General features: G+C 36.9%; 1 protein-coding gene across 2 annotated transcripts; it reads left to right on the top strand.

The window, feature by feature from the left end:
* The first annotated feature begins 830 nt into the window (after positions 1–830).
* DRIP2 (DREB2A-interacting protein 2) lies at positions 831–14,801 on the top strand. 2 transcript variants are annotated; one of them, XM_010279845.3, is made up of 8 exons: positions 831–1,077; positions 1,186–1,407; positions 2,806–2,905; positions 6,554–6,887; positions 7,011–7,459; positions 7,565–7,615; positions 12,663–12,735; positions 14,271–14,801. In XM_010279845.3, the coding sequence occupies exons 2-8, from the start codon at positions 1,293–1,295 to the stop codon at positions 14,442–14,444; spliced, it is 1,296 nt and encodes a 431-aa protein (XP_010278147.1). In that variant the 5' UTR covers positions 831–1,077; positions 1,186–1,292; the 3' UTR covers positions 14,445–14,801. The 2 variants fall into 2 exon arrangements, with proteins under 2 accessions (XP_010278147.1, XP_088751206.1); XM_088895080.1 differs by lacking the exon at positions 12,663–12,735.
* The last annotated feature ends 347 nt before the right edge of the window (positions 14,802–15,148 follow it).

Here is a 15,148-nt window from a genome sequence, read left to right as displayed (position 1 = left end):
AAGTAAGAACATCGTTTATTTGGAGAAATCAGTGGCATTTTAACATTTAGCCCTGATGTAACTCTCACCGTGTGATTGGAATCATCTAAAGGATCAGACGCTTGATTGGTACATCTCATGGACAGTACTGATTAACCAAAGCCACAAAAAGCGGGCCATCGTCAGTGCCTTCATGCTAATGCAAGCCCTGGACATCAAGTTTTAGATCCCTGTTGACACAAGAAATCCAATGTATCTGATGCCAATCTAACGATTCTGAAGCATGGGTTTAGTTGACACAAAGAAATCCAATGTGTCTGATCCCTGTGGGCTCCACCGATGCTGATTCCCTCCTGATCAAAGATAAGATCTACGATCCCAACCGAACTGTGCACGCTAGCTTTTCATATTTACTCTACGTTTTGACTTTCCATTTTCTAACATAAGCGCTTATGCGAAGTGATCGGAATAAGTACGCTCCTTGCTCGCTAATGTGCGCCGTGGACACGTTCGATTCCAATAGCTAGTCGACGTACCGTGCGCGCCGGAATCTCTGAAATCTTATACTTCGCCTCGATGAAATCCAGATAGGTAGATTGTCATAATTTGCTTAGAACCGTTGGATTAGAACATGTTGTTATCATAATTGATGGTTTGATGAAATCGTTAGATTATTTTTTACCAAAATCCATTCTTAGTTAAAAGATTCTAATCTGACGGTGTTATGGAGAGAAGGACAACTAAGCGGTTCTTTTCAGGTGGACTTCATCACTGACCATGTTGTTGGCTTGTTGTCATCGGGCGGGACCGGAATTCAGAGTGAGAAAATGTGTAGTTTTACGAATCGGCGCATCGCGGCGTACTTTATCCATGAGCCTCTCCTAATAGTTCTCGAACTCGTTGTTTTTCATAAAAAACCTCCCTTGGTCCATGCTCTTTCGTCGAATCTGTCGATTCCGAGCCTCGAACAGATCATCCACCACCCCTTTGTCCAAATCCAACAAAAACCCACGTCGGTTCTTCACAAATAATCCAGACCCATTTGCGAATCACCGCTGAAAATCCGTTTTTTCGTTCACTTTGACGACGGATCGAGAGGTCTCATACATCTCATGAGAGCAAGAAATCAGTTCTTATTTTGCATTATTTTCGTGTCTTCCTCCCTCTTTCTTTCGTGATTTTCATTGTTTGTCGTGCTTAATGCAGTTATGCAGAGGAACATGAACGCAAATCTCATGCCTTGTTGTGTATTGCTACCATGCACCGTGTTGGTACGTCAATAGAGCTGCGCCGAGGGGTTGCGAGGCTTGGGGATGACGAGCCAGGTGGTGAAAGTTCGGAGGGAGACGCTCGCGGCGTGCATGACATGCCCCCTCTGTAATAAGCTGTTGAAGGAAGCTACGACCATATCCGAATGCCTTCATACGTGTAAGTCTTTCAGCTCTGTTTCATTACCTTCTAAATCTTTTTCCTTTCTGTTTATTTTGGCCTGGGCTCTTTGTATTCTGCATTTTCATGATCTCGGCTCATCATACTTTTCGTTTTTTTATGATATGGGTTTTTCATATTCTGCAATTTTGTGATCTGGGCGTTTCATATCTTGCGTTGCTATGATCTCATCTTCCTCTTCCACAAATTTAAGGCTTAACTAGAGAATGAGCATATATCATTAGAAACATTGTTGTTATCATATTTTGGAATCTTATCTGTTCGGTCCGAGGACGATTATACCGTTAAATTTAAGTGAAGTAATTAAGAAGTATTATGATTGCTATCTTTAATGATTGTGACAGATGTACCCGGTTAAAACAATGCGTTTTTAGTTCTCATTAGCTCGTCTTTCTAAATTTGCGAATTATAATGTAACAAGGAGATAAGACAATTGTGATAACATTTGACCAACCGACAATTGAGCATTAAGAGATTGATGGATTCTTATTTTTTCTTCGTCACTCTTTTCCTTTTCCCCCTTTCTTTCAATATTGTAGATCAACTACATACCTAGGTTCTGGATGGGATCATCACTTGTAAATTACCTGCATTTTTAAGTTCAGTCGTCTTCCCTCCAGTTGGTGTAGTCTAGTTTTCTCAGATAATATGGCTTAAGAACTAAAGAGTTCCTCTGATTGGATTATTTCACTAGAGAAGTTTGGAATTGGATCTGATGGTAATGCTAGTAGTGGATAATCTAGTCTTTTTACTTTCGTATGGATGTATTGTGTGCCTAAGATGAAGGGAATGAGTTCCACAACATGGTGACTGGTCTAAGTGAAATTTTCTCTTTTCTTTCTCACTAGAAGCTTATAATGGTTGCAGTTTTTCCAAGTTCCTTGTTAGGCTGCTATAGTTGTAGCTCTGTTTTTCCTTTTTATGATGGATTGATTCTAAAGAAAAGAGAGTTCTTATCATCATTTGGTACCAAACTCTGCTTGTTAAAAGGTGATAGTTCTTTTCAATTTCATATGCATTGTTATCAATGAAAAACAAAATCATATGCTTTTGTTTGTGAACTACTCATTGAAATGCAATTCATCTGAACTTCCATTAATGTCCCAAGTAATCATATGAGATTTGTTGTGCTAAAGAATTAGTTTCAAGTTTGTTTATATTTCACCTATCTTGGGTTGCTAGTTTCCTTTTCCTTCTGGTCTTTCAGCCTTCAGTACAGGAATGAGGCACATTATGCAGTGTAGTCACTGACAAGAAAACATTAAGACATTAAGTGCTACACTTCTTATAGTGTTGATGTACATTGTACATAGGGTAAGCTTAACATTTAAGATCTACATTTTTGGTAACTCTTTTGTTTTTCATACTTAAAACTAGTTTGCAGAAAGTGCATATATGAGAAGCTTACAGATGAGGAGGTGGATTGCTGTCCAATATGCAACATCGATCTGGGTTGTGTTCCGGTGGAGAAACTCAGGTCAGATTCTTCTTTGGACTTATTCCTATAATTTGTTTCTCTCTTTTCTCACTCTCTTCATGGAATCTACATGCCAGTCAATTCTTCTATGCATATTATGAGTTTATATGCAATACATTGAAGAGGTCATTCTGCCTAAATTTAAAGTTGGAAAACGTGTATAAATACTAGTTTCCTATGAATATGTGTGATTCTAAGTTTTCTCAAATTCCCTAATGATCATCATCTAAGCTTTATCCTAACTATAATGGGGTTGGCCACATTAATCCTGTTTCACCATTTCGTTCAGTTCCATGCCATATCCATTCTTTTATCATGAGCTCTTAAATTGTTTCTTACTACTTCAAGTTTTTTTTTGGTAGATCTTACCACTTCAATTCATGTACTTTTTGGTCTGCCCCTAGCCCTTCTAGCCCCTTAAACTTACAACAGATTGCTTCTTCTCATAGGTGCCATAGTTGGTTTTCTATGCATGTGAACAAACCATCTTAGCCTACTTCTCATTTTATCACCTATTGGAGCTACTCCTAGGTTCCTTTGGTTGACTTTCTCAAATTCCCTAATATGGTAAAATATTGTGTTGTTGATTTTGTTGGGCTTCCCTAATATTTGGGACTCTCTCTCACACACACACACACACACACACAAACATTTTCTCTTTTTGGAAAAAGCAACACGTTTTCAAAGTCTATGGATCCATGTATTATAAAGACACTGGAACAATGGCCATGTTTCGGCAACCCAGACTCGGTGAAAAACAATCAGAAAATGGCCATCATCTATCCGCTGATGAACAATAAAGAAAAACAAAAACAACTAGATTTCAGTTAGATCTTGATAAAAAAAAACTTCCAAAATGCCAGCCAATATGCCTTGCTGCCAGCCTGTAAATACACTAGAGCAATGGCTTCCTGAAATGGTCAAGTACCCAGTGTCAAATGGCTGGAAACTTACTTTCTGCTGGTGAACTTATTTAAAAAACTCCCCTTTTCATTGTTATTTTCTTTATTACCAGTTTTTATCAATAACAGAATCAATTTCATTAATTATGAAGGGGAATAATGGGTACAAGAAAAAAAATGGGAGAAAATAACTCTCTTAGCCCTTCCCAGAGAAAGAAACTATTACAACATAGCCCAAAACAAGCTATCCCTTCCCACCCCTTGTTTAGCAAGAGTGTCAGCAAATACATTGGCATCCCTTCTCACCCATTTGAAGTTCACCTCCATCCCCTGAAAAATCTCAATACTTTTCTCTTTTCAAAGATATAGTACCACCATCCATCCTCCAACTCTCCTTGAAGCCACTCAATCACAAGCTTCAAGTCACCCTCAATGACAATCTTTCTAATATTCAACTTTTCTTTATTACTATCTTCTTACAAGAAACCATGTTTGCAGTCATATCAATATCCCTGACAAAAAGATTTATCAAAAAAAAAAAAAAAATCCCTGACAAAAAGAACAATGTACAGACATCAATAGCAAGAAGATAATTAACAGATTTTAATTATAGTTATTATTTTGTTTATTTCACAATATTATATTTAAAAAAAACAAAATTACAGGAAAACTCAATTGATATTATAGATCAGACTATCATGATTAATAGATTTGAAACCATGCAAATCGCCTTCTGAACTCACAATGATGTTGCTAAGTTTGGAAACATTGTGGGAACCATAAAACATGTGTTGGTGTTTCATTGATGGGTATATATCAAGAGTCCACATGTTTCATTACTTTGTCCTCTGAGAAAACGATATGGGAAATTGTCATATTTTAATAGTATGTATAGAAAAAGATAACATACATAATAAAGCATCATGAATAGTTTTTGGATATGCAAATTTACAAATAACCTAGAATTATGATAAAAATAAGAAAGACTAATAAAAAAGAAAAAAAATGAAAGGTAGAAACTGATATGTTTGTGTCTGAGAGTGGCAAAACCTTGGCACTGACAATTGTAAGAATGATGTTTTGAGTCTGAGAATGGCCACTTTGTGCTAAAAGTGGAGTTTGGGTCCAAATTCAGTCCACCCTTCCCAAGACCTTGGATAGCTGGCAGTGACATTAGGTAATGGTTTCTTTAGAAACTGAAGGGAAAACTTGAAGAAAAATAAAATTAGGAACTGAATATGAACAAGAAAAATAGACCAGGGAGTAAAAGAGGAAAAGAGGTTGATGATCAATTATTCTCTTTTTTTTTTTGTCTCAGGAGTCTTCCTGTGTTTTTTTGATTCTCTTGTTGTAGAGAGAAGTGAGCTTCATGGGTCTGTTATGTTTTGGCTGCATTGTCCCATATCTCCTTGGATGTCTTCATCCACACGAAGCTTTGGCTGATATTTGGCTGCATAGGATGAATGAGCCAAGACACGACCATCATGTCTTCTTGAACCCACTTAGGATGCTTAGGGTCCTGAACATTTGGTTCCTTTTCTTTCAATGACCCCTAATGTATATCTTCAGATTCTTCACAGCCTGTGGCCACTGTAGATAATTATACCCATTCAATCTAACAATGGTGATTTGTGATGCAAAGGGGTCACTTGATACCACCGGGTTTCCAAAGGTATCACCGTCCTGCTTCTGATCCTCTCTCTGTGTCTCCATTAATCACCATATGAATGTTCGACTATAGCCAATAGACAAAATCCCAAAAGAAACTTCTGATGCAGTTAGCAAGGCCTACAAGTTATTCTGAAGCCCTTTTGGGTAAAGAAAAAAAAAAGGAAAAATATAATTGCAATCTCCTTAGAGGGACTGGAAATAGTCCTACGCAGTAAGCACCTTTAATCTCCAAAACAGATTCACAGGGACCATCCAAACATCAGAAAAACAAAACTGAGATGGGCAGAAGCCAATTTCCTGTCACGGGTTGATTCCCAGGCTTCACAGAAAACCTCACCTTTTCTCTGGTATTGCCAACTTCTGGAACCCTCTATAAGCTTCATTCTTGAGCAGCAACAACACTGCAGTCGGCTGGACTAATACTGCATGAGGGAGAAAAAAATCTACTCTAAACTTGGCTCTGATACCAAGTTCTCAATCTGAGAATGTTTTAATCTTGGTGATTTATGTGTTTGGAACAGAAAAGATGAGCTTTAATACAGAGAACATTTAAGTCTATAAATGTGTACATATATGTGTGTACTAGTTTAGTGGCTGTGCAAGAGAGAGTGTGATGAAAGATGGTGATAAAAAAATAAATGGACTAAAAATTTTGTGGTGGTCTATGCTTGTTTAGATGTGAATTTGTGTACATAAACACAAAATGCAACTATGGAAGGAAAAAGTCAGAATAAAAACATTTTGTTATCTTAGTATATAACATTAAGTCATTAACATGGGATATACTTTCATTTTCTCTACCAATGAAATATATAGGTTATATGCTATAATAGAAGTGTTTCATGGACTCTCCAAAATTGACAGAAGTGTCTGTGTTGGACATGTGTCCAGTTCCTGCACTCAAGGGAATCTAGAGGGACAGTTCTCCATATAAGTTATCATTTTTTCCTTTCTTATTTGGTATGAATAAACATCTATTTTATGCTATGATTTCCATCTTTTCCTTAGGACATTCCTGTGCAGCAAAGATAAACATTTCCGTGTATTTATGCTCTTGAATTTTTGTAATCTGCAGGCCTGACCATAATCTGCAGGATGTGAGGGCCAAAATTTTCCCTTTCAAAAGAAGAAAGGTGAAGGCACCTGAAGCTGTGCCTTCTGTTTCATTGCCAGTTAGAAGAAAGGAGAGGTCGCTTTCATCTTTGGTGGTTAGCACCCCTCGAGTATCAACACAGACTGGCTTGACTGGAAGAAGAACAAAAGCTGTTGCAAGAAAGGCTGCTGCTTTACGAGGATCTAGCTTTTCCATTGATGAGCCCATCAAAAAGGAGGAAGACTCACTGGAAGATCGTCCAGGGAGCTCAAGCTCACCTGAGACTCTAAACAAGATAGCTCAAAATAAGAGACAGGTAAGAAGCCAATTAGAAAGTCGTACTTATATGCTCATACTCGTCAACTTCTTTGTGTCTAACTACTATACTTTGTGTGTCTAACTACTATACTTTGTGTGTCTAACTACTATACTTCTGTAGAGTTCATCCACCAACGAAGCATCTAACCACAACTCAACTGGTAAAGATACAGAGAATGGTGCTGAGCCATGGGGTGGGAAAGCAGATCTTTGGAAGCCCTTAAATTGCCTTGTTGAAGCTGCAAATAGAACAAAGTCCTTCAAGTTCAATTCACAAAGCTCCGTTACCAAATCAGAGCCAGACTCTGTCACTGGCAGTGACATAGCTGTGCCTAAGACAAAGATTAAACAACAGGGCCATAAGTCAAAAGTCCAGGATAACAAAAATGGCACTACCCCTGCTCCTCCAGGATCTGGGAAGCCTAGAAAGTTGCATGGGATTGGCCGAAAAAGGGGATCTGCTTCCAGGGATCTAGGCATGTCAGCACAATCTGTGCTTGATGCTGCGAGCTTCAAACGTGATAGAAGAATTGGTCCAATTTGGTTCTCATTAGTGGCTTCTGAAGACCAGTAAGAAACCACCTCAAACTCTGAATTTGAAGGAACCTTTTTCTTTTGGTAATCATACCTTTTGCTTCTACGCTTGTCTTCTGATGACATGATAAATGATTTCAGGGAAGGAAATGCTCCCTTGCCACAGATATCCGCATCTTACTTGAGGATAAAGTGAGTTTCTTTTGTCCCACTATGTTTAATGCAATCACCGTCAGTTATAGCTCTTTAGCTTTCCCTATCTACATTTTGTTTGGCATGTTAAAAAGTTCTTTGCAAGATGCTATTACTTAAAAGTTGCCTTTACTTCAGTTGTTTGTTCAATATGGTCTTATGTGATTGTTAAGATACTGTCCAATACATGATTCTATGATGCACATTTTCTGTTTTACCTACCTTTTCACTATTTAGTATGGATATAGTGAAATTTCTTCCCTCTTAATTTCTTATTTCTACTGATTTTTCCAATGCTGGTTGGTCTTGGAAATCAGGATTTCCTGACTGAAATTAAATTAAATTGGATTTAATTTTAGGTTTAGGGTTTGAAAGTCTGACATTTTGATATAGAGTAGGCAGTACAATGCAGAAACTGGGTAGATAGGTTTAGAGCTGGAATTAGGTCAAAGAACCTGAACAGAATGTAGGGTAAGGGCAAATACAAGAGGGGAAGACTGATGTGGAGATGCATTAGAGTGACGATACTATGGACAATTTGGGAAGAAAGGAATTCAAGATTATTTTTGGACAAGGAAAGAAATAAGGAAGACTACTTGATTGAAGTAATAATGATCAGGGTGGTTCACTGGCTCAGATCTCTTGAATCCTTTTCTTGTGTAACTACGGATGATATTCTGAGAAATTGGAAGGAAGTTGCAAAATCTTGCAAGTAGTTTTATCAAACTTAGAGATGAATCAATTTGGCTGGGCTTGCTCCAAATCTGGCGGAATTTACTTCAAAGGTTGAAACATATTATTCTTGACTTCATATATTCTGATAGAAAAGGCTTTCTGTGAATCAATCCTTCCCAACTATATGGGGTTGGCTACAGGAATCCTGTTTTGCCAAGCCATTCTATTTAAAGCCATATCCACTGTTAAATCATTTCTTACTACTACCCATGTCCTTTTTGGTCTACTCCTAGCCTTTCTAGCCCTTTCAACTTGTAACAAATCACTTATTCTAACTGATGCTATTGATGGTCTTCTATGCACGTGACCAAACCATCTTAGTCTACTTTCTCTCATTTTATCACCTATTGGGGCTACTCCTAGGTTCCTATTAGATGACTTCATTCATGATCCTATCCTTTCTAGTTTTTCCACTCATCCATCTTAGCTTTTGCATTTCTGCTACACTCATTTTCTGGACATATTTTTTCTTGACTGCCTAAACCTCTGCTCCATACTCTTGGGTTTGGAATCAAAAGCTTGTAGCAATTACACCCCCCCCCCCCCCCGCCCAAAAAAAAAAAAAAAAAAAAAAATCTATATGGATGTCCTCTCTTAAAATCATATACATGTTTTAGTTATAACATTAATTTGGGTGGTCAGGCCTGAATAAAGTGGAAAGTTTAAATTTTATTAGTAAAGACTCAGATAGAATGCAGAAAAAAGCCTTAAATCATGATAACTGACACAAGACACTTAAATACTATATGGCAATATTCAATTGACTTGAACTCGCTGCTGGAGCTCACATAAATATAAAATTATAAAAATGCCCATACTGCAAAAAAGTAAATAAAATATAGAAATTAACTCATAAGCCTTGTCCCAACTGTTTTTTGATGGTTACATGAATCCTATTTCATCATTCTACTCCATTGAAGTCCATTGCAGGAAAAAGTATAAAATTTATCTCAACTTTTGCACCTGCTCGTATTCCATATCACTATAATATTATCTGGACTTGCATAGGATCATTATTTAGACCCTTTATGTGGTCTTCCTTAAAGTTCAAACCACCATGTATGCTAATTCCCAAGTTAAACACTTCAACTCACTTGGTTGATCTGGATTTTGTAAAATGGAGGAAATTACTGTCATATGAAATCAAGGCCTTGGACATCTTCAGAGAGGAGAACCAAATGACTGGCCTTCTTGCAAATTTGTGTCAATTTTCTAATGTATATTGTTTGTCTATCCCTCTTTCATACTGTGCCCAGAAATAAGTTATGGATGTCCATTTTGTAAGGCTGGGGAAAGAGGTTATTGGAGGACCGAAAGAAACATATGGTTGACCATTTAAACTATTATGTAGACATCAATTGTTTTACCTTTTCCCTATTACTTTTGTCTTCTTCTTTGTTAATATTTTATATTCTTGCCTAGTCTTATCCTGCCCTGCTTGATTCATGGGGCAGGTGGATTCGCGTTGGATTAAGTCATGTCAGGTTGGGTTCTGGTTAAAGCCCAGCCCATACCAAATGTAACCCATTGCCTTCCCTAGACCCCAATACCACAAGGACCAAGAGCTTAACTCTTCAGTCCACATTCTCCTCAATCGAATGCAATAAATTTGATTTTTACTCCTGGTTTTTTGATGAATGGCTGATAACTTCACTAGAGAAGAAAACTAGTTAATAACCACCACATACTGAGTACAGGGCAACCATACCTACATGTTTTGTTTAGAACCCACTATCCACATGGTAAATTTAGGTATTTTTTTATTTGATTTAGGAGACTTAGGTATGATTTGTAACTTGTAACCTGCTTCATCTGAAAGAATGTGGCACAGACTAATGTATTGAAATCCTCTTTAATATATTTATCTTAGATGAGGAGAAATACAAAGAAAGAAAGAAATAGCACAGCAACCAGTTACCCATCAAGAATAATGCTGCAGTATGGATATGACTTTACTGTCGCTTCTCTGGAGAATGAGTCAACCATATTGTTGATCATTCTTGGTAAACAAGACAATGAGATGTGCAAAAAAGTAGCCTAGGAATTTATTGAATTTCATAATTCTCTGGATGATTACAAATCACTTGGGCCTAACCTAACTAATACTATTCCATTTCTAGAGTCACTCCATCTATTTCCTGCCATTCGTAGATCTCCTACAGCTAAACAACTTCCTTGTAATCCCATTTTCCCTCTTAAGATTGCTTGTTTGGATTCCATTTTTCTCCTATTGGAGTATCTACCTTCTTGTTTCCGTCCATGGTTTCCCCACCACTGCCATCCACACCTGTTAGTATATGAAACATACTAATGTGATAGAAGGTAAATTAGGTGGATATATCATATAACCGAGTAAACATGGACTGTTTCACGAGCCACTTTCTTTCTTACAACAATTGAAGGAACTTTGTAAATGTAAAAACAAAGAATAAAAAAAATACTCCTACATTCCAAAGAGTTAGACCACAAGGTAGAAGTACTCCATTAGTTGACAACATGGTTCAAAGTATCGATACACCTGATATATACATTCATGCAGTGTTTAAAGCAACAAAACTTTTTTTTTTTAGTTTTTTCCTCAGATTTGGTCAGGGGGTCAGTCTTAGGCCTGCCTACCCCCTGAAAATAGTCAAAACCCCAAAAGCCTAGTATGTCGGTTACTTCCCACAATATTTATCGGCCGATATGTAATGAAATTTTTATACTAACCAATTTCTTTCCTGCCTCTTCATAATCACATGTCAAAAGGTTCCTTAGGTTTGCTATTGGAAAATGGTATGCAGAGGCAAGATCTCAGAAGCTATTTTGCAAGCATCCATCTAGCCACAGATTTCCCATTATTGTTTTCATTTTGTAATTTTCCCGTGCTTTCTTTGGAGACAACACTTCCCACCATATACTTCTTTAATTTGGATCATCTATTTATTTTTTATTCTTTCTTTTTTTAGAAAGAGTAATTTTATTTTTTATTCATCTTCTTGATTTATATCAATCTGGAAATAGATCACGAGGTCCTCATCTTGTTCAGTTTGAGCCTTAGCTTTAATGTAACTACCAAATAGGGTGGGTAGAAAACAAAAGGAAGGTTCCTTAATAATGCTTATGGTGCGAAACTGCGAAAGAAGTGAGGATTCCCTAATAACCATTACAACATCTTTAATCACTGAGCCATTTCATTAAAACACAAGAATGGAAAATGCAGAGAAGTTTCCAAAGGATGTTCTTTCTTTTTGTCCTATAAGTTCTTTTTCTTCAAATCTCTGACTGAACATAAGGCTGTGTTTGGTAAGAGTTCAAATGCTGAACCAAACGAGCTTGCATTCCAGTTCAGTTTTGCAGGCATTTGGTAAGAATATGTTCTTGTACTGAAAATGACAGTAAAATTGCATTTTTTCCCTGACATGTTTGCATTCAAAATGAGAGCAAAGTTTGCTTCCAAAAAATGGAAGCAAACTTTTGCACTCAAAGCTGGTCAATGTAAACAAGGTAGATTCTGGTCTTGAAATTTGTCTGTACCCATCACAACCGAATACATTTGGTAGGAATACAAAATTTATCAATGCAAAACCAAACCAAGTTTCCTAAGGACCATAATTTTTAGATTAACTGAAGGAAAGGGTAAGGGTATACATGAGCACCATCCATGCATATGAATCATTCTTCACTTAGTGTGAAACAAGTAAATAGTCCAGGGAGACTGATTAGTATGTTACGTAACATATACCTGATAAAAGGAACTAGTAGATGTAAGCTTGTTTATTTCTGGCTTCTGCATGTCAACATTAGGGGAAGGGGGTGCTGATCAACATTATGGGGTTGCTAGCCAGAGACAAGGTCCATTAACATTGTATATTGTTGCTAAACTGAGGTACTAAGCTTAAAGCTATGATGTCTTAACATTAAATCATCCTGCTAAACCATGTGAACCTGTTACCGAAAAGCTGGATGCAATTGCATAAAGCCTATTTTGGGAAGAAATTGTCAAAATATTGGTTGGGACTATTTCAGTTCATTCATTTTCTTTGTTCTTTTTAGTGATTTTTTTTTCTTTTTTGCATCCTATTGTTTATTGATTTCTTTTGCTTTCTGCAAAATGGTCTGAGTTAAGTCTTGCTTTGTAAGAGATGGTAACGAACTAATTTAACAAGTATCATTCTATTGATATTTAAGTACAAATATCTCAGTTGGTGTTGCTGATAGTAATTCTTGAAACTTTGTCTATCTAAAAGGTGAAGTAATGAATAAAGTTGCCATTGAATTGTGTTCTCTTTTTTTCTGAGTTTTTCGTGTTGATTTGTTTTCTTTGTCATAGGGATGGCAATGTGCCTGTTTCATTTATACAGAAGTACCTCATGAAGAAACTTGATCTTACTAATGAAGATGAGGTGAGTTCATTATTATTCCTTCACAGAAAGCAGATCAATGTTCCTTTACAAAAAGCATCAAGAGGCAATTAGTTGTCTGCTGATTTCCTCCAAAATGGAAATGTAGGAGACAAATCATCCAGCAACATGCTGGTTACATCCCTTTAGTTTGTTTTTAAAAGTCATTCTTTTACAACATTGCCTGATGTAGGACCAGCTCAATTCTAGTCCTTCGAGAAAGTTGAATGGTCATCTTTGATCAGAAATTTATGGCTGCTGATGTCTGTAATGGCTTCTTGAAGGAACAAGAAAGAAAATAGGAACAGAAAGAAGAGAGAAAATACCCGGAATCACTCATGGGATGCCTAGAATCACTCTAGGGTATGAGAACCACTCACCATAATTAGCATAAGCTGAAGAAAACTCCATAAACTTCATTGCTCTTTGTGTAAAATGTCCATACATATTTATAGACTCTAAACTCAATAATCCTAGGAGTCAATCTCTTAGACTCAATAATCCTAGTAGGACTCAAACTAAGCTGTCATATCCTATTTCAATTCAAAGAAGACTCAATAACTCTGCTCCTACTTATGCAATGACTGAAATTTTTAACATAAACAAACTATAAATGGACAACCAAACCCTATTATTTGACCCTACAAAAAAATTGTAAAATGGCAAAATTACCCCTGGTGTCCAAATATACAGAAATATATAAAATTTCTCAAAATTCCAATTTTGACTCTTCAGCTCCTTGCAAATAGGGCAACCAACTTAGTTTTGGTTGAGATGCCATCAGTTGCAGGCACTGAGAAACTAAACATTCAACTATAGAAGTTTAATTTCTTTATCTCTGCCTCAGGCACTGCCCAAACAGTGGCAAACCACTGCTTTTCTTGTGCATTGCCACATGATTTTTGTTCTTTTGGTATGTAACATTGGGATTTGTAAAGAAAATAGTTAAATGATACTTAACACTTCTAGAGAATATTTCTTGGGTTTTTATGTTACCTCCTCAACCTGAGGCGGGAAGCTATCTTATGTAATTGAAATGGAAAATTTGAGAGACTTATTTGCCAAGTGGAATGGAGAACTACATTTCTTGGATTTTATGTTAACCTCCCCAATACAAGGCAGTAAGCTCTCTGTGGTAGGATGAGAAAATGAAAAAAGAATAAAAAAAAAACAAAATCCACACCGGACCTTTAAAACCTGGATTTTTTTTGCTGACCCATATGATTTTATATTAAATTTGACAGTTTATAGTAGACATGGTATTCTTCTAGAAAATTATTATTTAACTTTCTGGATTACTATTTATAGTAATTCCACTAATTACTGTTTATAGTACAATCATGGTTTAGGGGTTAATTGTTCTAAAGAGTATTATGTTAGACCATTTCTCATGACTTTTGTCAAAGATGTCTGCTAGTGTTCCTTCATCTTTACAAAAGTTTGGCCATGGATTCATGCATACCAGAAGGGATTGTTTATCTTGGTCATTTTGTATATGCATGTGAGAGTTGTGATTGTTTTGGTTGGTTTTCTTACAGATTGAGATCAGTTGCCGGAGTCAGCCAGTGGACCCTACATTGCAACTGCATGAGTTGGTAGAGTTGTGGCGACGGACAGGAGGTACATCACAAAGAGTGACAGCAACCGTTGGCACTTCAGCCAAAGATTTCGTGATGGTGTTGGCCTATGCTCGGAGGGTGCAGCCCTCTTGACAGTTGACAGCCTCCCTTCATTCCCTCCCTCCCGCATTATTCTTCAACCCCACATTCAATAATCTGTATGGTCTTTCTGGATACTGTGAGTTGCCTGAATCCAGTTGGGTCTGATCAAGGACGTGTCCTAGCCATATTAGCATGGGCTTGAATGGGTTTTACAGTTCATTCATGCGTTCATTACCCACATGCCATGCACAACGTGTCATCATCTGTTATATATATATATATATGTTGTCATAACCTTCTATTCATGTTCTTAATTACTGTTTTCCAGTTCTTTCCTTATTCCATGAGTCTGTAGCAAAAAATGAATTATTGTTGACATAAATGGTAATTTACAGAGTTGTTCATGCATTTGAATATTTTATTGACCAAGTTTTTGTCTTCCTTTATCCTTTGGTCATGCTTTGTGCAACCGAATTATCCTATCCTATTGGGCTCCGTTAAGTTTAGCTAGGAAGAAGGATTTCTGCAGAATCACAATGGGCGGATAGCCAGATACTCTCCCCTGCTTGCTTTTCTTGTTGCTTGTTGGACTTGGAATGATCCTCCCGCCATTTTAAAAGCCCTCAGATGGTTGGTGGTGCTTATTATGCATTTTCCACAACGTTTGTTTTTCTTTTACAAACTTGGGCTCCACAAAAAAGATGATTTGACATCCAAATTTCCGTAATTTTCTTTCGGCGTTTTTATCTATTTAT

Source organism: Nelumbo nucifera, chromosome 1, assembly GCF_055504915.1.
Source record: "Nelumbo nucifera cultivar China Antique chromosome 1, China Antique-T2T, whole genome shotgun sequence".
NCBI classification, from domain to species: Eukaryota; Viridiplantae; Streptophyta; class Magnoliopsida; order Proteales; family Nelumbonaceae; genus Nelumbo; species Nelumbo nucifera.
The sequence above is the reverse complement of the archived record's forward strand: the minus strand, read 5'-3'. Positions and strand labels throughout refer to the sequence as shown.

Coding starts and splice junctions, on each gene's coding strand:
- DRIP2 (XM_010279845.3), top strand. CDS start 1,293: ATGACGAGCCAGGTGGTGAAAGTTCGGAGGGAGACGCTCGCGGCGTGC. Junction 7,460..7,564: donor TTAGTGGCTTCTGAAGACCA/GTAAGAAACCAC, acceptor AAATGATTTCAG/GGAAGGAAATGCTCCCTTGC. Junction 12,736..14,270: donor ATCTTACTAATGAAGATGAG/GTGAGTTCATTA, acceptor GTTTTCTTACAG/ATTGAGATCAGTTGCCGGAG.